The following is a 26238-nucleotide window of genomic DNA, read 5'->3' on the forward strand; positions in this document are numbered from 1 at the left end:
CCATCTCATTTGGAATCTAGGTTGTAGTAACTATATTTGTCAAATAACTGCAGCAGAGTAAAAAGTACAATATTTATCCCTTGAAGCATGAAAGTGCCTCAACTCTGCACTAAGTGTATTTAGTTATTATCCAACATTGGCCTGCTGAGGGGTTAAACACAGACACATATTACTGGAAGCACACGTGCACTGCTGATTTCAATATGTGGTCAAGATCTGGTTTCCTTGTAATCTCAGGAGGAATCTGAGCGATGCACCACATATCTGCGTATCAGTGTCCTCACTGCTGTCGACAGTCATACAAACAAAGACAGGTCAGCACACAGCGGATGTCAACATGACACGGTCCTAAAAAGACATGTTGGATGGTTGTTTTTCTATGCAGCCACAAGGCCGCAAATGTACACAATTAAAGTTGTGCTGAGGTTGAATCCTTGAAGTCTGACCCTGAAATGGGACAAGTAACCAGCTTTGACCCAGACAGTGAAATTACACCCCATGTAGTACTGTCAGGACCAGTCCAGAGTCTAAATATCCAGTCAAAAAAAAGAAAGAAAAAAGCAGCAAAGAGAGCAGGAGACATTTTCATATCGTAAGGCGGTCAAAGGATGGGTTTCGGAAATGTAATAATATGCTGTATATAGCAGCTACAGTGCATAAGGTACTGTAATTAGGTCTCAACATTACCAGCATTGGTGCCTTAATAATAAACCAATGAAATGCAAAAGAAATAGATGTTTTAAAAGATTACAAAAACACCCATCTAATGGCGACTTGTGTTTTAATTAAAATGAACCACATATAGTGTTTCACCACTTTACTGGCAAACCACCCACTTGTTTTGGTAAAAATATCTTCCCACATTTCAAATTACCCCTCTACAAAATCTTCAGACACATGGTCTATTTCTAAAAGTTGCTTTCTTTATGTAGGAAATCACTGCGGTTTGCAATAAAAGAGAGAGCCCTCGGATTAAAATCATGTCAAATAATGTGGGACGGTGGTTTCTCTGTTTCAGTTCGCTTTACACAGTCATCTCTGAGGCACGCACTTCATGACCTACATGTATTAGTGTGGGCTGCTGTAAAACTTTGACCTGTCCAGGTCATTGTGCTGCTAAAATTTCATAAAACAGTTTATTATTATCACAAAATCTGACTGACAGATCTACAGCCAAAGCCAATTATTCTATTCTAATGTAGTTCCTTTTTTAAGTGTTTAAACATACACATTGCATTTCTTACTACTTTTCTTTCATCATTACATAAAAAAACTCAAGATATAGAAGAAAAAACTGAGAAGCCCAGCAAATGATCCACAAGGACAATCTGATTCCTCAGCAGCAGCTAAAATGATCTAAACAAGGTGTTAAATCATTTTCATTGAAACACACTTCCAGCGGTTCATATTTGTGGCAGTGAGTCGCCCACATTTGCCTTCTCATCATCTCTGTTGTTAAACAAATACTCATCTTTTGGCTTTGGGATGCAGAGTCCACAATCACTTTTGTGACTATGTGTCCACTGATGCAGACATACATATGAAATCAGCTTGTGTGTATGGGATTTTCTGTGGAGGTGTGTATCTCTGCATCTGTGTGGGTGTGTGATACATGATTCCTGAACCAATCAAATACCCATGTCATAGTGAGGGCCGCAGCTAAAGCCAGTGTGTATTTATGTATATATGTGTAAGAGAAGGAGAGGACAGACAGAGCAGTTGAAGTCTCCGGTCCTATTTGTTGCCTGATACCGCCGTCGGTGAGGAAAGACGCTGAAAGATGAAGACTTTGGCCATCCTGGTTCTCTGCTCTCTGGCAGCCATCTGTCTGACTTCAGGTAGAAGCCACACATCAGTAAACGATATGTTAGAAGAGCTCTTAATTAAAACTACTACCAGCATGTTGCTCCATAAACAAAGCTTAAAAGCTGCTACTACTAGATCTGCAAATGGATTTATTTTCCACTGACTTGAAATCCAGAAAGTCACATTAAAACGAATCACTTGCTGGACATTCACGACTAAACTGTCATACCAACATCTCCTATGTGAAATGATGTGAATTCAACCATTGTTGTGTCTGTTTATTTATTATCATATCATATTATTGTCCTGTTTTTTATTCATGATATCTTGCTTGTTATTTTTACTGATGCTTCTTGCATTATCCCCTTGGGGGTTTTACACAGCAAGTTCCCCCTCTGTGGGATTAATTAAGGATTATTTTACCGTATCTTGATCTTCCTGGATTTAAATTTAAAAATAAACACAGATTATTATCCATTATTTTTCTCTCTTGTTTGACAGATGCCTCTGCTGGCTCCCAGCCTGCCAGTGACAACCCTGCTCAGGAGGGTAATTTCATGTTTTTTTAACTGTATCACCAAGGTTATATTAATATGTAACGCGTTTGAGTCAGTTTGACTCAAGATGATGATTCCAACAGTTTGGATAGAAAACTTCTCAGAGTTCTCAGGTGCTGCTATCTGGTTTAATACTAGTCTGTTAAGTAAATTTAGAAAAACAATAGACTAATAATAAAGATAATGAAGGCTCATTGATCCATATTTTACTTCCAACATCTGGACTCAAAGAGTTCGGTCTTCCACGTGCATTCGATTGCTGTGGACTGATCAACACCTTATGTGTTTGTACAATGACTAACTTGTGTTCGCAGGTTTGTTTGTGGAGAGGGATCAGGCCTCCACAGTGGTGAGACAGAAGAGAGCTGCTGGAGAGTTATCCCTGACACAGCTGGAGAGGTATTTCACACTTCTTTTGCTTTCACATCATCTATAATGGTGAATGCACTCACATATCAAATGCAATAGTACATACAGTATGTGTTTCATGTCTAACATAGTCCCCTGATGTCCTAGTAGTGAACTAATGTATCATCAATAACATCTACTGTGTGTGCTGCCTCTCTGTGATCATCGCTCTCTCCACTCAGCCTGAGAGAGGTGTGTGAGGCCAACCTGGGTTGTGAGGATATGATGGACACGCAAGGAATCATCGCCGCCTACACTGCCTACTACGGACCGATCCCCTACTAGAAGCCAAATCACTCCAACCGATCGCTCATCACAGCTGTCCTTTTTTTACTATTATAATTAGCACCTTTGAGCTCTACTATTTTCTTTGCATTTAAGCCAAAAAGCATGAGAACACATTTCTAAATGTGTGCCAGCATGAAACAGGTGTTACACAAATTAAAAAGTGAGAGACGTCGGGATGAAATTGGAAGCAGATGTGCGTCTGTAATAAACGCTATCATTTCTCTTAGCCTGTAGAGTAGTGTGATGAACTTAAATAAAAATAAATAAAACTCTTCTGTGTGTTCGTGCTCTTTTAAGGCCTCATCTGGGTTTCTGGTCAATTAATATTCACTCCGCTTTGACAAACTGCAGCCACTAGATGTCCCTGTTGTGATATCTAGTGATGTGAGGAGTCCCACGGGATTCTCAAAGAATGAGTTTTTATCATAATGTCATGCATACAACCATTAGTTTATCAGACACAACATTTCCTTGAATGCAGATCCAATCCACAGTGCTTCATATACATTTTTAAACTATAAATTTTGCTCCTCTGATCAATGTTTCAGGATAAAAATCAGAGGATCATGAGGGTAAGTTTGCTTCTCAATGGATGAATTGTCCTTGTGGCAAGATCCAGATGGGAGCCAGAAAACTTTTAATAAAGACTCAAACAGAAGTCAGAAATTATTTGAGCAGACACAAAAGTCAAAAATCTCAAAGACATCTTAGTCTCTTTAGATGTGAGAATGAAACCTGAAGTCTTCTTGCTATTCACGTTCTCAATGCAATAACACAGCCTACACTAAAGACTTCAGACATTCCCTTTGCTGTAAAGAGACGTATCATTTTACACGTAGAAATTAAACACGTTATGATCACATGACCGAAGAGCTACACTAAGCTTAAATTTGGTCAGTTTGATTTTTATGTTGCAAATTTTCCTGGATTTTCCTTTTATTGCAGTTATTTTAGCCTGTTTGTCTGTTTTTGTTTTCATTTGATTTAACCACAAGATGGCGCCACAGCGTTAAGGGAAAGAGCTAACAAATCGAGTCAGTCCAGGATTTGCTTGAGGGGGCTTTCCAATCTGTGCAGCAGACCACACAATGTGTACTTAGACCCTCAACTCACAGTTCAGGTGACATGGACGGTAACTTGATTACTAGTGATATGATTAAAGCACAGTGTGTCTTGTATGATGCTTGAAAATGTATGTACATGATTTTCAGCGCACTGCTCATGCATAAGCAGGTGGAAGCTGACATGTTGGGTTTTAATTCGGCACATTGCCGCTGAATAAAGAAGATGTCTATTAAAAGACAGAGACTGCGAGCATCCTCCTCCTTCACACTGTCAAGAGATCAAGGCTACCAGCACACATTCGATCTGATTAATCTGTTTTCTTCCTGAAACTCTCAAACTTGAGGAAGAGGGAAGAACACCTGTTCTCACTTATGTAACTTACTGTAAGATCTTTGGAATCTAGATATCTAGATAACAGAGACGAAACACATGATTTACAGCCAAATCTTTGTTTATTAAATATACCGCTGACACAAAAGGGTCTCCTCTCACACTTCATGCAGCCCAACAGCAAACCTCTGCGCGACATTTTCAAACGAACTTGGGGTTCATTTTTCCTGCCTGCTGCTGCTTCTTGACAAGCATGTCTGTTTTGGCACATCAAGGCTCTGCACTGTCTTGGCCTTGATGTTTACACTGCTGAAAAATCTAGTCAGACAGGTCTATCATGGACTGTATCACAGACGAAACACCTCTGCTGTCCCATATTCCAGTTTCCTTCTCTTTATGTCTCTCTAGTTGGGCAAAAAGGACAATAAGTAACATGGTGATTTAACAGAGATAACAGAGAAAGAAAGAGAGATAAGACTCACAGAACAAGACAAATATCAAAAGAACATAAACTAAGTGTGTGTGTAGTATGTACGTATACATGAATTTATGACAGAATAAAAAGAAAGAAAAGGATGATGTGGGTAGCTGTGTGAGATTTAGCTAAATCAACATTCTAAGCATCTCTTTTCATGCTCTTAATTTGCATGAAATTACAGCACAAGACTAAACTATATGGACACAACAAAAGACTACACACAGAGGGAAACACAGAGCATGGCTTTGTCCGAAGGTAGTAAAGTCACAAAGTCTAAATCTCATGAATTAACAAGTTCCGTGTCGTTTGTTTCATCTGCACAAAGAATCTGGTCAAAGAGCAAACAGCAGTTCGTGCCTGATGAATTCATGGACGGGAACAGTAACATCCTGGAGCCACACAGCTACCACATGTTAATGAATGAGCTTTCAAGGGCCTGGTAGGTGAATTTTGTTCCGTGAACAGAACCGGTGTTTCCACTCTTTAAAGCCAAAGAAAATATACTTTACCATAACTCACACCAAATCAAAATACTCTGAACGCTGAATACTCTGCGCTGCCAGCCCCCTTGGTTTTCCCTTGGAGTTTCCCTCACTTTGTGCCATGCACAACAGCATCACTGCTGACAAGAAGCCAGTCTGACAGGAGGCCTGTTGTTGTATCTGGCTGGTTTACATAGTTAGTGGCTTTTTGCTGAGGGAGCGTATTATGCACGCTGAGTTGCTTAACCAGTGTCACGACACTGCCATGTTTCAGCTTGGATTTGTTGAGAGGTTAACAGTGTTTACTTTGATTTTCAGACTCAGTTAAAAGGTATAATCATAGTTAATGGATACTTTTAACTTTTGGCTTTGAAATTAATTTATGACAACAAAAAGATGTAAGAAAACAAATCAGTCTTAGGCTGACATTTTCAGCCTCAACAACTATTGGATGGATTGCTGTGAACTTCAGAACAGACATGCATGTTCCCCTCAGGATGAATTATCGTGGCTTTGGCAATCCTCACTGTTCATACATCGCCATCTTCAGCCCAAATTGTCAGTTTGTCTTATTCTTTGGTTTTATGACCAATACCTGATGGCATTACCATCAGCTGTACTTTATGTTGTGTGCACATGATGTTTTTAAAAAGAGGCTCAAGACCCACCTATTTAATCAGGCTTTTACTTGATTTGTTTGATTTATCTCATTCCTTTAATCAGGCTTCTTATCATATCATATTTAATCTTTATTTGTATCTTATTTTAGTTGCATGTTTTAACGACATTTATTTACTATTTATTTCATTTACTCATTTTATTTCATTCAATGTTTATGTCTTAGTCCCTTGGTTTTTAGCTCCAGTGTTTCCTCATGAGGGCCCCTGGTTTTCAGCTGCGGCGTTTCCTCATGGGGGCCCCCCACACTGGGAGCTGCTCTTGATCTACTGATGGGGGCGCTGCCGAGGGCTCGGCTCTGGCCTGGATGGCTGGAGGCTTCTGTACCTCGGTGTGGGGCCCCCTGTCTGCCGGTGTCGGGGTGGTCTCGGGTGGCGCTCCCTAGTCATGGGCCGGGGGCCCTCGCAGTGTGGATGGCCCCCTAAGGTGGTTTATTCCCTGCCTTGTCCATATGGGTGTACGGGTGTGTGTGTGCGTACGTCCGTGTCTGTGACTCTCTATATGTCTATATATGTCTCTATGTATTTATTTATGTATTTTCTTTTTTACTGTTTTTAGCCTCTCTGAGGCACTTTGTGTTGCTTTTAAGTATGAAAAGTGCCATATAAATAAAGTTTGATTTGATTTGTTTATCAAATGTGGCCACGCATCTATGTTAAACTAGAACAGTGAAGATTACCTGTTTAATATGAGCATGTTAGGACTGTCATTGAGAGCATGTTAGTGTGACCTATAGCTCAATGCACTGCTGTGGTTACAAAGTAAATGTCTCTCAGAGCTGAGAGTATGGCTGCAGACTCTCAGCCTAGTCTCAGTAATAATTACATATTTGATGTTTGATTGTATGTAAATTCCTTTTCTGATTATTAAACTAGCAATTGCATCTGCTAACCAAAAGTACAGATGGGAAAAAAAATTGCAGTAATTTCCTCTGAAATGTAGTTGGTGAAACATAAAGTTGTATAAAAATAAAGTACTTCAGTACTCAGTAGTGCTCAGAATTAGCAGAGCAATCTTTCAGCTTTAAAATGTCTGGATAAATCAAATTCAGTAAGTGCTCTGGCAGGCTGCCACTCCCTCTCAGCACCTGTAAATTCCCTGTGTAACGTGTTTGTCATCATCAAAACTCCGGAAAGTCCCGCACGTCACCAGGAGAGGAGGCCTCTTAAAGGCTCAGCCTCAGCTGCAGCAGGCACCTTTGTTCATTTGTGATCCAGCACTACGACAGACATCAGCTCATCATGACGAACAAGGTGACTTTTGAGAAGCAGAACCTCGAGCGTATTCAGGCAGTGGAGAGTTCGTTTGGCGCAGCAGGAAGGCCGCTATGCAAACCAGGTCGGGTCCTGATGGGACAGGGCCGTCTGATGAAGCAGGGCCGGCGGAAGCCCCAGCCGAAAGCATTCTTCCTCTTTAACGACGTGCTGGTGTACGGCAGCATCATTCTGAACGGCCGCTGGCACAAAAACCAGAAGATCATCCCTCTAGGTGAGCAGCTCATCTGCTTCTCTTGGGGCTGACCATTTCACTTGATGCAGACAGACAGAAAATGTCCATTGAAGAGAAAGATAACGATCTATCCTTTCAAACTCTATGACTGTATGACAAATGCATGTATTTGTCATTGCTTTCACAACTTTGCACTCTTTAGATGGTTTAATTCTAATTGCTTGTTGCGACTAATCCAATATTAACAATAAGAAAATTGGACAGAGGACTGAAGCTTCTTTCATATGAACAAAGCCCCTAAAGTGCCACGAAGAAAAAAAAAACTATATCGTGCGCACGACATACTAAAACGCGCGCACGTTTTAGCTAAATCGTGCGCTCGAGATGCAGTTATTTCCCACGCTTTGACTCGTCCGTGCATACGGCTCTCCGCAGTGACCACTTCAGATGTTCACAGTCAAAAACGCACTCAATGTGCACTGAGCTGCCGTCATGCGGATAGGTTGTCTTCATACCTAGTTGTCCCTTTCCAGAATGATTTACACTCGTAATATAATCAAATTAACTTTCTAGTACTTGAAGTAGGTGTACTTGTAGGTGTAGTACTTCACCGCTTCAACGGAGCCCGGCTGTCTATTGTGTTGCCGCCTGTCTGTATAAATGAACTAGTTAATTAAATCGAGCGCACGTTTTAGTATCTCTTGCGCTCGATTTAGCGTCTCGTGCGCACGATATATATATATATATATCTTTCTTCCTGGCACTTTAGGGGCTCCATATAACAATTATGTTTAAGTTTGTAAAATTTATCTTTTTTATACTTTTAACATCACAAAATGAAAATCCATCCACCACCATTGCAGCTGCAGCACTTTCAAAGGCAGATGTGTCAAAACATATGGATATAACTTTCTAAACTTTTGCCTGCAGTGTTGTTGATTGAGTCATGAAGAGATGATCATGATATGAATTTCAGATAGAAAAACACAGAAATTTGACTGTCTTGGTGGACAAACTTATTGACAATCCGTCCTTCACTGTCATTTCAGAGGACATCCAGCAGGAGGACATGGAAGACGGTGTGGAATTGAGGAACCAATGGCTGATCCGTACACCTTGCAAGTCCTTTTTTGTGTCCGCCCCTTCAGTTGAGGAGAAGCGGGCCTGGATGGAGCACATCGAAGCCTGCCGGTCAAGCCTGCTGCAGGGAGGCAGCCGCAAACCTGGTTCCACCTTTGCTGTTACCTGGATTCCAGACCGGGCCGCCTTCAGATGCATGCGTTGCTTCAACAAGTTCAGTCCGACCAAACGCCGACACCACTGCCGAAAGTGTGGCTTTTTGGTCTGCAATTCGTGCTCCAAACAGCGAGCTGTGATAGACCACATTCACCCCACTAAGAAACTGAGAATCTGCAGACTCTGCCACACTGGGAGAGGGGAAGAGGAGATGCCTCGCCCAAGGGGAGACAGCACAGGAAAGAGCAGCTCCGAGGAGGAAGATGGGACAGCATCCAGTGATGAAGAGGAGGGAGAGGGGATGATTCAGTGCTGTGCACAAAGCAGCTGGGCGGACTCCCAGATGTACCTCTGGGGACAGACAGGCATCTATGCTTACCCAAAATCAATGCATCTGCGGCCCCAGTAAAACACAACCACATCACGAATGCTCGCCATCATTAAGCATCATATGAAACAATGAGCTGTGTTGGTCAACAGACAGAGACACAAAACTGATCCAGTTGCAATAGAAGGATGTTAGAGGTCAACAGAGACAATCCTAAAAAAGAGAATTTCTGTATTTATTTACTGCTGTCATTACTGCACTTTTTACACTGTACTTGGTTCATGGAAGCACTTGCTGTGAAGAAGGTATGAAGCACCTTTATCTTCTCAGAGTCTGAATATTATTTGATGTGAGGGGATGTTGAGAAAAAGAGTCTTTTCAGGCTTCACTGTTTGTTTTAATCAAATGTGTATGTGTCATTCACTGTTTGCATGTGAAAAAGCCTTTGTACTTCATATCTGCTCTGACATTTTGCTTTGAAATGATCACTGAACAATAAAGCGCTCATCAAACAGGGAAACTATGTATGTGTGATGTTTTGAGTATTAAGAGCCATGTTGGATGCACCAATCTTACTAACCACATGAATACATTATAAAAAATGCACTAATGAAACAAAATTTTGGAAATAATTTAAGAAATTAATTAAAATCTTAACCTAAAATGTGGAAAAACTCATCTCAGTGTTCTAAATTATTATTGCTTTCTTCTTATTTTCAGGACTTCCATTTAATTCATAACAAAATAAATCAATAAAAGTCAGCTTTCACTTCATAATTGCAGTTTCACTGCCAATGGTAAAAACTGTAACGAAGCCAAATCCTCTCTAAACATGGGTGAGTCATTTCTAGGCGGGGAACATCAAACGTCAAACCTGTTTGTCTGTTCTTCCACCGAACAATGAAATGTGGCCCATTTTTCAGCAAAAAAACAGACAGCTTTGAATACTTTGAATAATAATTTCACCTTCAGCGTGACATGTGTGTGTTGCTGTGTTCACCGATGCATGGCATGTTGTGTGGTGATCAGTAAAGTACGGATTATCTTATCTTAATACAGAGTGCATTTATCAGGCTGTTCATTAGAACTAGTGTTAATCGCTTCAGCTGGATCTGAAGAATACACTTGCTTGCTTATTTTTTGGTTTCTTTGAGGTTGTTTCACCCTTCCTGGTGTCTTTGCAGAGTTGGAGCGCTGTCAGTGATGCAGCAGCAATGTACATGAATGAGGCACTTTTGTGTTTATACAGTATGAACAACCGCATCTGCTGACACCCCAGTGCTTGTCTATAGACTTCACAGACAGTGTGGAAGCTTCTCTCACGAAGATGAAGATGAAGACCCCTTCACTGGAGCAGAGTTCTCCGGCTTCACCCAAGAAAACGATCTTTCAGTGAGGACACTGTTATTGTTTTCTGTAGATTTTACACTCAAGATCTCATCTTTCGACAGTCAGGGAAGGTGTTTCAAGGTTTCAATAAAGATTTCGACTTTCTCCACTGCTACTCTTCATAATGACAATTTTAAAAAAATAAATAAATAAAAAAATTAACATCATAAAGTTTGTGGACTTTGGCCTCTTGACTCTGCAACCTGTGACCAGAGGGCGTCTCTAGAATGAAGTGTAGAGGAAATGTTCAGTTCAGTTCAGTCTTTGGAGCACACCACATGATTCACAGCCTAAAAGTGTTGTGCGTCCACACAGAGGAGCTGCTTCTTCACACTGCACATTATATGACTGTCTGTTACTTTCAAATGACCTCAACTTTACTTTTGAAATGTATTTATTCACCTTTAAATTGTTTAATGCCTCTGTTATATGGAAAATGTTGGATTCATCAGGTGTTACACATGCTTGTGTCCACAGATGTGTTAAAAAAAAACAAATGTTTCATTGTTAAATAAATGCAGCTTGTTGAAAATGGTGTTAATGAACATCTCAACATATGCCCAAGGCTCAGAATTAAATGATGTGGTCAGTTTCTCATTAAATCTCACTGAAATGTTTTATCCTCTGCCCTGTTTTTTTCATTGTGTTTGAAAGTGTTTGTTTATCTGTTTCAGTGTTTTCAACATTTGGGTTTTTTTTTTTTTTTTTAATGAAATGTTACGTTCAGGACACTGAGCTGCAGCTCACATATGAAGTGTTGAATATAATGAAGACTTAGTGTGGACATTTGTCCCTGCAGCTCAGAGTGGACAACTTTTAAAGTGCACATGGACTGAAATCAAGAGTTTTCCATCGGGGAGAGAAGGACATGGGGACATTGATAATGGGCACCATGTTTACAGATGAACTCTGGCTGTCAGGTGATGCTTTAGAATGGACTCAGAGAATCAGAATCAGAACACATGACATCTATTGTCCATTCTAAACCAAGTGTATATATAGAGCGAGAGCCGCTTCATTTCACCAGAACGTGTCACACTTTTGCATCGACAACACAGCAATATTTTATTGAGAGAAGTTCAGAGAACCAAACCGAGCGATCCTTGAGCATCAAACCTTTTCAGTAAGTACTTCAACAGCAAACTAACTGTCATACTTTGACATGCAGGAACAGATCCATCACTCAGAGTTAAGGCTAGATAGATCCTCTTGACTCTCAGTGAACGCACGCAGCTAACATTAGCTAAATATGTTTATATAAGATTATTAATTGTGATGCATTGAAGCGGCATTTTAATGTTAGAGCTGGTCCACTTGAAGACAAATTTAACAACTTTATATGTTGCTGAGAAGTTAAATTCATGTAAAATCCATATCTGTAAAGTAACTGTATCTGCTCCATAAATGTTTTGAACTAAAGCAGAACATGCGTCCGTAAAAATGGAGGCAGCGCACGGCTCCTCGCTGTGTTGCGCTCCTTGGCCGGCCGCAGCTCTGCGCACAGTTCAAGGAGAGCTGCCCTCGGGAACTTAAAGCGGCTGATGAGCCAGTTGTCATCATGTACCAGTAAATCCTCTCTGTCTCTGAACACACGCTCTCTTTGTATTGCACCATTTGCAATATCTTCGAAGCAGCCATTGTTTTTAACGGTATTTTTTGCACCACTTTGCGCATGCTTTTATATCCACTCATGTAATTGCAGACACTTGTGTGTGTGTGTGTGTGTGTGTGTGTGTGTGTGTGTGTGTGTGTGTGTGTGTGTGTGTGTTAATTCTTCATCAGTGTTAATTGTTCGTGTGTCTCTGATGTGCACACCCCAGCATCACCTCTAAAGCCATGAAGTTGGCGTGAGGCACCGCACATTTCCACGGTCATTTCACTCTTGACACATCTGAACCTTGCCGTGAAAAAGAGCATATGCCACGTTTTGTGCGTACGAACCCATTGTACATGATGCCCCTGTTCTCTGTGTGTTTGTGTCTCCAGAATAATGATGTACCAGTGGTGAGGATCACTGGCGGATTCACCCAAAACCTGCGCTGTGTCGGACAGCTGTAAGTAACACACACACATCAATGCAAAGACACACACGAGTGAACACAGAGACTGAGCTTCAGTTTGCATCGTCACACACACTCTTTCAACTGTCTGATGCGTCTGTCTGTCTCTCTTTATCTGTGTAGGACTCGAGAGCTGCTGTATGAGCTCCCACAGGTTCTCCCTCCATCTGCCTTTGCTGCTGCTCCACCCATCACCTCCATCTCAAAGTAAGTTTTAATGCACAGCACAGCACAGCACAGCACAGACAAGGTTACATTTACACACGTCTTGTATTATTGAGCTTCTCTTAACATTTCCACAGCGGTGACATGAGCTCTCACTCTGTTTTCGTCCCGTAGAAAGAGGAAGCGTGAAACCCAGCAGCAGGACGATTGGCCGTACGTCAAAAAGCCGCCAAATGCCTTCATGCTCCTCATGAAGGAGCAGAGGCCAAACGTTGAGGCCGACGTCAGCAGACCCAGGACCCCACACAGTGAGACTGTGCGGGGTCCTGGGTCACAGAGTAAGTGTGCTGCTTCTGTGTGTTTCACTCACTCACTGTTACAAACTTCATCAAAGTTTGGTCAAAAAATAGTTTGTATGCATATTTCTGTGTCTGTGAATGTTCTTATGTTGGTGTTTATGTGTGTGTTGACACTGTGCTGTCGTCTGTCCACTGTCCACAGGTTCTCCCTCCATCTGCCTTTGCTGCTGCTCCACCCATCACCTCCATCTCAAAGTAAGTTTGCTTTGGACAGTTTGGATCAAAATGGATGTTTCTCTTTTTTCTGACTGGCTCTTGATCTGTGGCAGTGGTCACCATCAATAAGCCAGACTCTTCATCAAATCACAGTCTTCTTATATTTAACTTCTGTCAGCTGTTGTTTGATTTCAGGAGTCTGTTCTTTGTCTACCAAACATGTCTGCATGAATATTATTAGAATCTGTGTCTGTTAATGACTTTAATGCACAGCACAGAACAGCACAGACAAGGTTACATTTACACACGTCTTGTATTAGCTGAAGAAGGAGTCCTATCGGGCCTGGTTGGCTCATGGGACTCCTGAGGCAGCTGACGGGTACCGGCAGGCCAAGCGTGCAGCAGCTCGAGCGGTTGTAGAAGCAAAAACTTGGGTCTGGAAGGAGTTTGGGGAGGCCATGGAGGAGGACTACCGGTCGGCCTCGAGGAAATTCTGGCAAACCGTTCGGCACCTCAGGAAGGGGAAACAGCTTTCTGTAAACACTTTTTACAGTGGAGATGGGGAGCTGTTGACCTCAACTGGGGATATTGTCGGGCGGTGGAAGGAATACTTCGAGGATCTCCTCAATCCCATTGTCATGTCTTCTGTAGAGGAAGCAGAGACTGGGGACTTGGAGGTTGATTCATCCATCACTGGGGCTGAAGTCACTGAGGTAGTTTGCAAGCTCCTCGGTGGTAAAGCACCGGGGGTGGATGAGATCCGCCCTGAGTACCTCAAGTCTCTGGATGTTGTAGCACTGTCTTGGTTGACACGTCTCTGCAACATCGCGTGGCAGTCGGGGACGGTGCCTCTGGACTGGTAGACTGGGTAGTGGTCCCTCTTTTTAAAAAGGGGGACCGGAGAGTGTGTTCCAACTATCGGGGGATCACACTCCTCAGCCTTCCTGGGAAAGTCTATTCCAGGGTACTGGAGAGGAGGATCTGGCCGATAGTCGAACCTCGGATTCAGGAGGAACAATGCTGTTTTCATCCTGGCCGTGGAACACTGGACCAGCTTTATACCCTCCACAGGGTGCTTGAGGGTTCATGGGAGTTTGCCCAACCAGTCCACATGTGCTTTGTGGACTTGGAGAAGGCATTCGACCATGTACCTCGCGTCATTCTGTGGGAGGTGCTCCAGGAGTATGGGGTTGGAGGCCCTCTGTTGAGGACTGTACAGTCCCTGTACAACCGGAGCAGGAGCTTGGTCCGCATTGCCAGCAGTAAGTTGGACCTGTTCCTGGTGCATGTTGGACTCCGGCAGGGCTGCCTTTTGTCACCGGTTCTGTTTATCATTTTTATGGACAGAATTTCTAGGTGCAGCCAGGGGCTGGAGGGGGTTCGGTTCGGGAGCCGGCAGATTTCGTCTCTGCTTTTCGCGGATGATGTTGTCTTGCTGGCTCCCTCGAGCCAGGACCTTCAGCATACACTGGGGCGGTTCGCAGCCGAGTGTGAAGCAGCTGGGATGAGAGCCAGCACCTCCAAGTCCGAGGCCATGGTTCTCGACTGGAAAAGGGTGGCTTGCTCCCTTCAGGTTGGGGGAGAGTTCCTGCCTCAAGTGGAGGAGTTTAAGTATCTTGGGATCCTGTTCACGAGTGGGGGAAGGATGGAGCGTGAGATTGACAGGCGGATCGGTGCAGTGGCTACAGTAATGCGGTCACTGTACCGGTCTGTCGTGGTGAAGGAGGAGCTGAGCTGAAAGGCGAAGCTCTCGATTTACCGGTCAATCTACGTTCCTACCCTCACCTATGGTTATGAACTTTGGGTCATGACTGAAAGAACGAGGTCCCGGATACAAGCGGCTGAAATGAGTTTCCTCCGCAGGGTGGCAGGGCACTCCCTTAGAGATAGGGTGAGGAGCTCTGTCACCCGGGAGGAGCTCAGAGTAGAGTCGCTGCTCCTCCACATCGAGAGGAGTCAGCTGAGGTGGCTCGGGCATCTTTATTGGATGCCCCCTGGACGCCTCCCTAAGGAGGTGTTCCAGGCATGTCCCACCGGGAGGAGGTCCCGGGGAAGACCCAGGACACACTGGCGTGACTATGTCACTCGGCTGGCCTGGGAACGCCTCAGGATCCCCCCGGAAGAGCTGGGGGAAGTGTCTGGGGAGAGGGAAGTTTGGGCGTCCCGGCTCAGACTGCTCCCCCAGCGACCCAGCCCCGGATGAAGTGGGAGAAAATGGATGGATGGATGGATGGACGTCTTGTATTATTGAACTTCTTTTAACATTTCCACAGCAGTGACATGAGCTCTCACTCTGTTTTCGTCCCGTAGAAAGAGGAAGCGTGAAACCCAGCAGCAGGACGATCGGCCGTACGTCAAAAAGCCGCCAAATGCCTTCATGCTCCTCATGAAGGAGCAGAGGCCGAACGTTGAGGCCGACGTCAGCAGACCCAGGACCCCACACAGTGAGACTGTGCGGGGTCCTGGGTCACAGAGTAAGTGTGCTGCTTCTGTGTGTTTCACTCACTCACTGTTACAAACTTCATCACAGTTTGGTCAAAAAATAGTTTGTGTGCATATTTCTGTGTCTGTGAATGTTCTTATGTTGGTGTTTATGTGTGTTGACACTGTGCTGTCGTCTGTCCACTGTCCACAGGTTCTCCCTCCATCTGCCTTTGCTGCTGCTCCACCCATCACCTCCATCTCAAAGTAAGTTTGCTTTGGACAGTTTGGATCAAAATGGATGTTTCTCTTTTTTCTGACTGGCTCTTGATCTGTGGCAGTGGTCACCATCAATAAGCCAGACTCTTCATCAAATCACAGTCTTCTTATATTTAATTTCTATCAGCTATTGTTTGATTTCAGGGGTCTGTTCTTTGTCTACCAAACATGTCTGCATGAAGATATTAGAATCAGTGTCTGTTGCATTGTTGATATAATAATCCACTGTCCACACATTGAACTTACGTTCCTGGTCTTTACTGAACCATTTTGCAGCACATTACATGTTACGTTACACGCTTCTTCTGCGTGCACAACAACATTGACCTTCACAGCTCTAACACTCTCAGTCTGCCCTCTGCTGGCCTCTTCGGTACTACAACATACTGTACATGGCTGTCAACTCAACTTATTAACATCCAAGGACTAATAATTACCTCTGCAGGGAGTATCGACTGTAACCAGTGTAAATGTATGAACAACAAATGATGATCTGCGATACCACAGAGTCTGTTAATGACTTTAATGCACAGCACAGCACAGCACAGCACAGCACAGCACAGCACAGCACAGCACAGCACAGCACAGCACAGCACAGCACAGCACAGCACAGCACAGGTTACATTTACACACGTCTTGTATTATTGAGCTTCTCTCAACATTTCCACAGCGGTGACATGAGCTCTCACTCTGTTTTTGTCCCGTAGAAAGAGGAAGCGTGAAACCCAGCAGCAGGACGATTGGCCGTACGTCAAAAAGCCGCCAAATGCCTTCATGCTCCTCATGAAGGAGCAGAGGCCGAACGTTGAGGCCGACGTCAGCAGACCCAGGACCCCACACAGTGAGACTGTGCAGGGTCCTGGGTCACAGAGTAAGTGTGCTGCTTCTGTGTGTTTCACTCACTCACTGTTACAAACTTCATCAAAGTTTGGTCAAAAAAATAGTTTGTGTGCATATTTCTGTGTCTGTGAATGTTCTTATGTTGGTGTTTATGTGTGTTGACACTGTGCTGTCGTCTGTCCACTGTCCACAGGTTCTCCCTCCATCTGCCTTTGCTGCTGCTCCACCCATCACCTCCATCTCAAAGTAAGTTTGCTTTGGACAGTTTGGATCAAAATGGATGTTTCTCTTTTTTCTGACTGGCTCTTGATCTGTGGCAGTGGTCACCATCAATAAGCCAGACTCTTCATCAAATCACAGTCTTCTTATATTTAATTTCTATCAGCTATTGTTTGATTTCAGGAGTCTGTTCTTTGTCTACCAAACATGTCTGCATGAATATTATTAGAATCAGTGTCTGTTGCATCGGTGATATAATAATCCACTGTCCACACATTGAACTTACGTTTCTGGTCTTTACTGAACCATTTTGCAGCACGTTACATGTTACATTACCAACATTGACCTTCACAGCTCTAACACTCTCAGTCTGCCCTCTGCTGGCCTCTTAGGTACTACAACATATTGTACATGGCTGTCAACTCAACTTATTAACATCCAAGGACTAATAATTACCTCTGCAGGGAGTATCGACTGTAACCAGTGTAAATGTATGAACAACAAATGATGATCTGCGATACCACAGAGTCTGTTAATGACTTTAATGCACAGCACAGCACAGCACAGCACAGCACAGCACAGGTTACATTTACACACGTCTTATATTATTGAGCTTCTCTTAACATTTCCACAGCGGTGACATGAGCTCTCACTCTGTTTTTGTCCTGTAGAAAGAGGAAGCGTGAAACCCAGCAGCAGGACGATCGGCCGTACGTCAAAAAGCCGCCAAATGCCTTCATGCTCCTCATGAAGGAGCAGAGGCCGAACGTTGAGGCCGACGTCAGCAGACCCAGGACCCCGCACAGTCTCACTGTGCGGGGTCCTGGGTCACAGAGTAAGTGTGCTGCTTCTGTGTGTTTCACTCACTCACTGTTACAAACCCCGCACAGTGAGAATAATCCACTGTCCACACATTGAACTTATGTTCCTGGTCTTTACTGAACCATTTTGCAGCACGTTACATGTTACGTTACACGCTTCTTCTGCGTGCACAACAACATTGACCTTCACAGCTCTAACACTCTCAGTCCGCCCTCTGCTGGCCTCTTCGGTACTACAACATACTGTACATGGCTGTCAACTCAACTTATTAACATCCAAGGACTAATAATTACCTCTGCAGGGAGTATCGACTGTAACCAGTGTAAATGTATGAACAACAAATGATGATCTGCGATACCACAGAGTCTGTTAATGACTTTAATGCACAGCACAGCACAGCACAGCACAGCACAGCACAGGTTACATTTACACACGTCTTGTATTATTGAGCTTCTCTCAACATTTCCACAGCGGTGACATGAGCTCTCACTCTGTTTTTGTCCCGTAGAAAGAGGAAGCGTGAAACCCAGCAGCAGGACGATCGGCCGTACGTCAAAAAGCCGCCAAATGCCTTCATGCTCCTCATGAAGGAGCAGAGGCCGAACGTTGAGGCCGACGTCAGCAGACCCAGGACCCCACACAGTGAGACTGTGCGGGGTCCTGGGTCACAGAGTAAGTGTGCTGCTTCTGTGTGTTTCACTCACTCACTGTTACAAACTTCATCAAAGTTTGGTCAAAAAAATAGTTCGTGTGCATATTTCTGTGTCTGTGAATGTTCTTATGTTGGTGTTTATGTGTGTGTTGACACTGTGCTGTCGTCTGTCCACAGTGGAAGTCTCTGTCAAACGAGGAGCAGGCCAAATACTACGAGCAGGCCGAGAGAGAACGACTCCTCCATGCCCAGCGACACCCGGAGTGGACCAGCAGGGAAAACTACGTAAGTACACTGAGCTCACGCGTCACTGCACGAGAGTGAATTAAACACAGTCACTGCAAAGAGTCTTCATCAGCTGACACCAGATGGTCTGTTTGTTGTCATTTACAGGGCAAAAAGAGGAAAAGAGACAGGAGAAAGGCACCCAGGACACGTGTGACGGAGGCTCCACGCACTCAGACAGGTGTGATGGAGCCACGTCACCTGTAGACGGTCCAGGTGCAGCTGCCTCACACAGGAGGTCAGCCCTGACACCTGGCTGGACAAGAACTGTCCTCCCCTGCTGAAGCCACTCAAATCAATTAATAAATTATATATATTGTGTATATATTTCATCTGATTTTATTGGAACAGTTTAGAAATTCATCATGTTGTTATTAAACACTGGAAAACAGCATCAAGAAAAGGGACTGAACTGCTGCATTAGACTGCATTAGTTTTAGCTCTAGGTTTTCCTAATAAACTGGTAACAGCTGGGCTTAAAACTTTCCTTTTTGATAAAGCTTTCAGTTAGGGCTGGCTCAGACTGCCTCGGAGCAGCCCCTAGTTCTGCTGCTATAGGATTAGACTCGCTAAGAGCTTGCTTGTGATTGTGATTTGGTGCTATATAAATGAAATTGAGTTGAACTGAATTGAACTCAGCATATATAACTAACTAACCAATAATCATGACTCTAAGTCCTTTGGCCCCTCAGCTATCCTCCGTCTCAATTCCTCAGAGGTCAGTAAAAAGCTCAAAACCACAGACAGAATTTGTTTGAATTTGACTGAAGATGAAGTCCATTTTATAGTTTATTGCTCTTTCCACTATGATTTCAGGGCAACATTTTTAGAAAGTTCAGTTGAGTTCCTCTGGATCGATGATTACTTCATAAAATCTTGAGATTAGTTTCAGGATGGTGTCTGATTTAAATCTGATCTTTCATTATTCATTCATTTATTCACTGAAGCCTTCAAACTCAGGCTGAGATATACGATGTTTGTGTTATTGTGTGTTTTAACTGACTCCACCAAACTCTGGGCTGATCCAAGGAAAGAGGTGGAGTGTGAGCGGAGCAGAGGTGGGCTGAATGAAGCTTGGCTGCTGAAACCTAGTGGCTCATTGTCACTCATGTCCATACTTATGCATAACTTTAAGACTTAATATAGTTTTAACAAATGAGTTATATAAAATTCAACCCCTGGCCCGTAGGCTGTGGTGGTTACAGTTAGTGTGGAGCTGAGTGTTCACTGCCCTCCAGTGGTCAAAGTGAGAAATTACAACATCATGACTGTACAACTCAATTCATGCGATTACCATAAGTTAGCATCAGTACCGGTGGTTACTGTATAATTATGGCTCCGTTTCAATAGCAGTGGTCTGCTTCGGTGGTCTTCACCTCCTGATCGCTTTACGTCAGAGTGTCACGGCGTCGCAGCGGCAGCGTGGAGCGCCTCTCTGCTCCTCCCTGGAAAGCTTCTGCACCTGCACTGATGCTCTCTGCGGTTTGGTGGGAATATAATGACAATTAAGAGCAAGAGGGTTTCTCAGTCCAACACAAACATCCGTCTCCTGTTACTCACGGTCACCCAAAACTGACGGCTTTGTTGTCTAACAGGATGTCGTCATCTGAAAATGCTGCGTCACGCGAAGGTAAGTCTGACTGCATCACAACAAGCTTATCGGCCACTGTGCCAGTCATTGTCGGCTATTATCCACATAAAAAACGCTAGTCATTAAAAACATGATGCATGCTAGTTCATAATACATAAAGCAGCCCTAATATGAGCTGAAATCTTACATGTTGTTTAGAAAGTTATGCAATATATTTGGGAAATCAGCTTTAAACGTGTTACATTACTGCTGTCAAATAATTCTAAAATGAGAATGATGTATTTTGACTAACTTTGCCACAGTCTGTGAGGCATCACCTCCGACATCAGAGGATGAACCCCTGAGGATTGTTCTGCTTGGGAGGACGGGAACCGGCAGAAGCTCCTCAGGAAACACCATCTTGGGCAGGTCTGCCTTCTGGGTCGACGTGTCCCCCTGCTCTGTCACCACACAGTGCCAGAGAAAGACGCTGACAGTAGACGGGCGGAGTATTTCTGTGATTGACACTCCAGGTTTCTTCCACACATGCCTGTCCCCTGAGGAAGTCATGGCAGAGGTGGGACGGTGTGTCGTCATGTCCTCTCCGGGACCCCATGCCTTCCTGGTGACCCTGCAGCCCGGCAGGTTCACCCAGGAGGAGAGGGACGCCTTAGAGTGGATCAAGGCTATGTTTGGGCCTGGAGCCACCAGGTTTACCATGGTGCTGTTCACCTGGGGAGACCAGCTGCAGGGAAAAGCCATCGAGGACTTCCTGGAAGAGAGCAATGAGCTGTCAGAGTTTGTCAGCGGCTGCCGGGGGGGGTATCATGTCATCGATAACAGTCAACATGACAAGACAGTGGAGTGCCCGCAACAGGTCGTCCAGCTGCTGAAGAAGATAGATAAGATTGTGGCGGATAATGGAGGCAGCTGCTACAGCAACGAGATGTTCAAGGAGGCTGAGAGCGCCATCAGAGAGGCACAAGAGAGGATTCTAGGAGAAAGACGACACAAGGTGGAGTCCCTTCAGAAGGAGGCTGAAGGCAAGGAGGAGAAGGGACCAGAGTTCAAGGGGGGGCAGGGGGAAGAGGAGGAGAGGAGGAAGGAGGAAGAGGAGGCCAGGAAAAGGGCAGAGAGGCTTTTCTGGTCTGAGCTGGTGACTGCGCTGGGGAGAGGGGCAGCAGAGGGGGCAGGGATCGTGGGGAAAGACAAGGGGAAAGGGAAAGCTGTGAAGAAGGTGAAGGTGGTGGAGAAGGCAGCCGCTCTGGCAGCCTCGCCGCTCTCCATCCGATCAGCTGCAAGAGTGGTGGAGGGAGCGGTGAGAGAAGGAAGTAAGGTGTTATACAAACACAGGAAAACGTTTCTGCATTGAGGGAGCCCACGGTCAGCCATGTTTTTTCACTGTGCAGCTCACATCTAATGTCTAATTCTCCGGTGGTAACACTGTCGCCTCACAGCTAGAAGGTCCCAGGTTCGATTCCCACTGTGGGCGTCGGGGGGGGGGGCGTGTCCTCCACCATGCCTTCGGTGCCTGCTGCTCAAGGAAGAAGGGGCCTTTCTGTCTGGAGTTTGCATGTTCACCTGGGGTATCCTCCATAAAAAACCCACTAAAAACATGCAAGATGCTGACAAAAGGGAACTGGGTCCCTGGGCGCCGCTGTCGGCTGGCAGCCCACCGCTCCTGGTCTGCCACGGAGGAAGGACTTGCCAGGTTGGGTTAAATGCGGAGAAAATAAGTTCACATGAGCATGGTGTGCAGTTTCCCCCCTCTGTAACTCTGCATGTGTTTGTGACTAATAAAGGGATGTCCTCTTCTTCTTTAATGTCGACACAATGCACCAGCACTCTCAGACCGCACTATTAAACCAGGATTCATGTGTACATATATGTGTGTGTATGTGTGTGTGCATGTGTGTGTGGTCCCTTCAGCAAGGTGAACATGGTGTGTTGTAGGAACAAAGAACACAGCTACATCTTTGACAGATTTCACATTATAATAAACGTCATGTCAGAAAAATGGTGTGCTGTTCAACTTACTGTGTCTAAAACATCTGTGAGCGTCAAAATCCGGTCAGCCTTTTATTCAACACACACATGTCATTTCCCTAATTTTATCCCAGACGCAACAAGACACTGCGGTCAAGGAAGCGACTCCGAAAAAAACAAAAAACATGACTTTCACTGCAGCAGATATCCGTTCCATCTTTGGCTTCATTTAAGACATGTCAATATGCTTAGCCCTTTTTTCTCCCATGAAGAAACACATCAAAACATAAAAGACCATGATTAAGAGGAAGTACAAAAAGTAACATACATGGCAATAAGGAAAGATATCAAAGGCACATAATACTATTCAGGGAGTGTTACAGAGAGAAGATGAAGAGCGTTTGTGGGAGATTATAAATTTACAAACAGTATTTGTCATAACTGTAAAAGATCATGCAAGACCCAGATTGTCAAACGTGTGTTGGTGATGGGATGACGTGTAGACACAGGACACACTGGGTCTGTATCAGTGTGGAAACTGAAGCTACATACAGTCTGTGCCGTGCGTAAAGGCTACAGCCAACCTCATTTACACTTCTGTGGATTTGACATTCTTGCAGTCTCTCAGAACCGAAGAGTGAAAGTAAAAACAAATGCGCAGTTTCCATAGTGTTACTCACTTGCCTGAATTTAAGTTCCACCTGCACATCAGGGACACTAATCCAGTGTCACATTTGCATCTTATGAAGAAAAAAAAAAGATATATGAATGCACACACACAACTACAGACTCACACACAAAGTACCAATCAGACAGAAAATCATCTTCTAGAGGTGCACTTGTTTTGGTCTACAGAATGATGTCCGACCATTAGTCCCATTGGAAATACATATACAGTTGAAGGGCGAGGACTGTGTCCAGATGCTGAAGTGCAGCAGGCACCTACGGGCGGCTGAACGGCACGGGCGCCTGCTCTAAACAGGCATCGGCAGGCTCATCTTTCCTCTTCCCTGAAGCACTGCAAACAGGATGAAGAGGGAGAACAAGGAAGGCGTGGTGAGCGAGTTTGTTTTTGAAGCCATAAAACTCATCTTCTCGCTCTCGCCTGTTTACCAGGTGAGCTAACACCACTGTTTCCCCGCATCCCGCCCAGAGCAACACTCTGCTTTAACTACTGCCAAGAGGGACATCCTCCTCAACTGGAACAGCAGGATTAACAAAATAACAAACATTTCCACATTCATGTCTCCTAAATTAAGCTATTTTATGCCATGAGAAAATGCTATTAGCTATTAGGACTATAATCATAATAAAAACGCTAACAGACCATGTAAACAGTTCTGTTGATTTAAAGAGCTCACAGTTTAAACCAGCCACAAGTCTCCACAGCCAATAGTTTTGATTCTGTCACTCTCTTTGTAACAGTCTCGACTCACCTCTTGTGACGTAAAGGTAGAAGAAATCGCAGTAGAAAATGGTCTGCACGACGCCGGACACCACGGCGATCTGGTCAAAGAAGCCCTCCGTGTGGTAGCGCCACACCCAGTTGGCTATGTAGAGGGCTCGGTAGAGGCCGAGGAAGAACAGGTAGTGGGTGGTGATGGACTCCGCCTCACCGGTCTTGGTGATCATGAAGAGCTGTGGCATTATGGCCACCGCCTCCAGGAAGATGGAGAAGGTCCACAGCACCTGGATGGAGTCAGCAGGATGGAGACACAGCGGCATGTTTATACCCCCTGAGTGATTTTAAACATTTCTGCACCTGGATGCAAATTTTACTGAAGGTACCATCTGAGTGTAATTTACCTCCACTGGGGTTAAAGCATAGTTTTCCAGGAAGGACAGCCCGATGACCGGCACCAACAGGAACTCCACGCGGAATGTGTCATTCTCTGAGTCGTACGTGTTCCTGAAGCGCATGTAGATCAGGTACACAGTAGCATAGGACAAGGCCAGGAACACCACCTGAGAGCAGAGTTCAATATCGATTACTGGCCACGGTAGTCCAATAGATCACTGTGAAACACTGGTAGTAAGACATGCAACCTGTTATGCAGGTGCTGCATGCTTTGCATAGTAACTATATGTGTATGAGCCTGGATTGAGCTGTATGAGCTGGAGCAGAGACACATTCTTACCTTCATGACCGTGTTGTAAGCAGAAATGTAGACCGTGAACAGGTCGAGGTACCTGGTGGTGAAGACCAGTGCAAACAGCACCTGGGACTTCCCGGAGATACCTACAGAGGAAAAAACAAAAAGACTTTAATCACTGTCTCATGTGCAGTCAAAAGCAGCTGACCCCAGCAGACCACTGGCCACTCTCTGGTCCAGGAACAGTGCACAGATATGACAAAAAAAAAGTTAGTATTTTAGGATTTGACAGCGAAAGAAGACAACTGTGTTGAAGATTTATAGATGCAAGCTGCTGCATCATAGGTGGAGCAGGCAGTAAATTGCTCTGATAACATTGCCACGTCGCTTCCTCTCATGCACAACTACTCAGCCTGATGCAGAGCCGTCCAATAATGCACCTGGCTGCTATCTACAAAACCCTTTCACTCTGTGTTTGTGATCACTGACTCATTGCTGTATCTACACTGTAAATCTGCATGTATTCCGCCACAACAAGGCTATGCGACCGCGCCAGGCTCCAGAGCATTAAAGCGCAGCGATGCCAGTGTGTGAGTCAACCTACCAGCACAGGATTTGGACCTCCATATCTTCAGCAGCAGGATAATGATAGCCACCAGATGTGACACGTCACCCGCCAGACGGAAGATGTTCATGTTGTTTGTTTATCGCCCCAATAACAAAACTGTGATAAAAACTCCTGACGGGCCTGACGCGTCCTCGGCAGACAGGGTCGAGCTGCGCAGACACAAAAAGCGAACGCGCTCCGTGAGTTCAAGAAAGCATGAAAAGACGAGTTAAGAAGCTGAAAAAGAAGCTCACAGCTGGGCAGATAACTCCGAGTCTGTCCGGCTGCTGCCTGGCTCGTTTTCTACTGGCATGAAGATAAATTCAGAAGATGTCAAATGAGTCCACTCTCAAACTCTGCCTGAGAGGAAACTAGTTTCAGGGGAGGTGACGTGGCTGACAGCTCCGACAGCAGCCACCAGCGTCAAGACTGCCTGGACTAAACGGAAATATCCGCTTCCGGGTTTAACTTTCAAAGTAAAACTCGCATCAGTAGACGCGGGCTTCTAATGAGAATTAATCGCGATGATATATAAAGTATATATATATACTTTAAATGATTAAGTTAACCAAGGATTTAACAGTGGTGAATATTGTCGTCCGATTCGTTGTTTTGAAAGATATTTTATTTGGAAGGAAAAATCACTTGACGGCGTTGAATTTATGTGGCTACTCTGACGCAAAAGGGAAGAAGATTGCAGCAGATGGCGACACGCTGCAGGCAATAAGGAACAAGAACGCCATTCTCTTCGATAGGTGGGACATCATTAAAGCAATGTGTTTTTTTATTTTTATTTTTTTATTTTTTTATTATTTTAAGTGTACTCAGAACTTTGGCTCTATTGTTCCTGCATCAAATTACTCTTGTTTGTTCCACGAGATTTATCAGGAAATTGAAAGGAAATCCCAAACCGGTAAATTGAAGCTGTACCATTTTATTTCATTCATTCATTCATTCATTCATTCATTCATTCATTCATTCATTCATTCATTCATTCATTTAGTGAGTCTAAAAGTAGTCAGATTTACTATTATTATTTTGAGGGGCACTTTGTAAGATAAGATAAGAGATAAGATAAAACTGGATATAGAATAATCCTATCCCAAAACCCTTTCATCCCGTGAGGGCTTGTAGCATTGTTCATATGCTTTCCAGGGTTTTAAAGGACGCTCCACCCTCTCTCTTCGCCGTCTTTTGACACTTCTGCTCCACCTATCTCCCTTTCCTCCT

At 44.3% G+C, this 26238-nt stretch overlaps 4 protein-coding genes across 4 annotated transcripts; 3 read left to right on the plus strand and 1 right to left on the minus strand.

Annotated features, from left to right (window-relative positions):
• The first annotated feature begins 1780 nt into the window (after nucleotides 1–1780).
• Nucleotides 1781–3087, plus strand: bglap (bone gamma-carboxyglutamate (gla) protein). The gene is made up of 4 exons (XM_070980447.1): nucleotides 1781–1838; nucleotides 2308–2355; nucleotides 2678–2762; nucleotides 2954–3087. Exons 1-4 carry the CDS (start codon nucleotides 1781–1783, stop codon nucleotides 3054–3056), a joined length of 294 nt encoding a protein of 97 aa, XP_070836548.1. The 3' UTR covers nucleotides 3057–3087.
• Nucleotides 3088–7312: 4225 nt separating this feature from the next.
• Nucleotides 7313–9618, plus strand: plekhf1 (pleckstrin homology domain containing, family F (with FYVE domain) member 1). The gene is made up of 2 exons (XM_070980433.1): nucleotides 7313–7580; nucleotides 8591–9618. Exons 1-2 carry the CDS (start codon nucleotides 7334–7336, stop codon nucleotides 9184–9186), a joined length of 843 nt encoding a protein of 280 aa, XP_070836534.1. The 5' UTR covers nucleotides 7313–7333; the 3' UTR covers nucleotides 9187–9618.
• A 10377-nt stretch (nucleotides 9619–19995) lies between these two features.
• Nucleotides 19996–22334, plus strand: LOC139343042 (GTPase IMAP family member 7-like). Its single transcript, XM_070980432.1, has 2 exons — nucleotides 19996–20382; nucleotides 20646–22334. Exons 1-2 carry the CDS (start codon nucleotides 20349–20351, stop codon nucleotides 21692–21694), a joined length of 1083 nt encoding a protein of 360 aa, XP_070836533.1. The 5' UTR covers nucleotides 19996–20348; the 3' UTR covers nucleotides 21695–22334.
• Nucleotides 22335–22515: 181 nt separating this feature from the next.
• On the minus strand, nucleotides 22516–25458 carry LOC139343048 (ER lumen protein-retaining receptor 3). The gene is made up of 5 exons (XM_070980439.1): nucleotides 25006–25458; nucleotides 24447–24547; nucleotides 24115–24273; nucleotides 23745–23997; nucleotides 22516–23326 (listed from the first exon to the last, which is right to left on the minus strand). Exons 1-5 carry the CDS (start codon nucleotides 25094–25096, stop codon nucleotides 23283–23285), a joined length of 648 nt encoding a protein of 215 aa, XP_070836540.1. The 5' UTR covers nucleotides 25097–25458; the 3' UTR covers nucleotides 22516–23282.
• Nucleotides 25459–26238: the final 780 nt, after the last annotated feature.

The sequence above is a fragment of the Chaetodon trifascialis genome, chromosome 15, assembly GCF_039877785.1.
Source record: "Chaetodon trifascialis isolate fChaTrf1 chromosome 15, fChaTrf1.hap1, whole genome shotgun sequence".
In the NCBI taxonomy this organism is placed as follows: Eukaryota; Metazoa; Chordata; class Actinopteri; order Chaetodontiformes; family Chaetodontidae; genus Chaetodon; species Chaetodon trifascialis.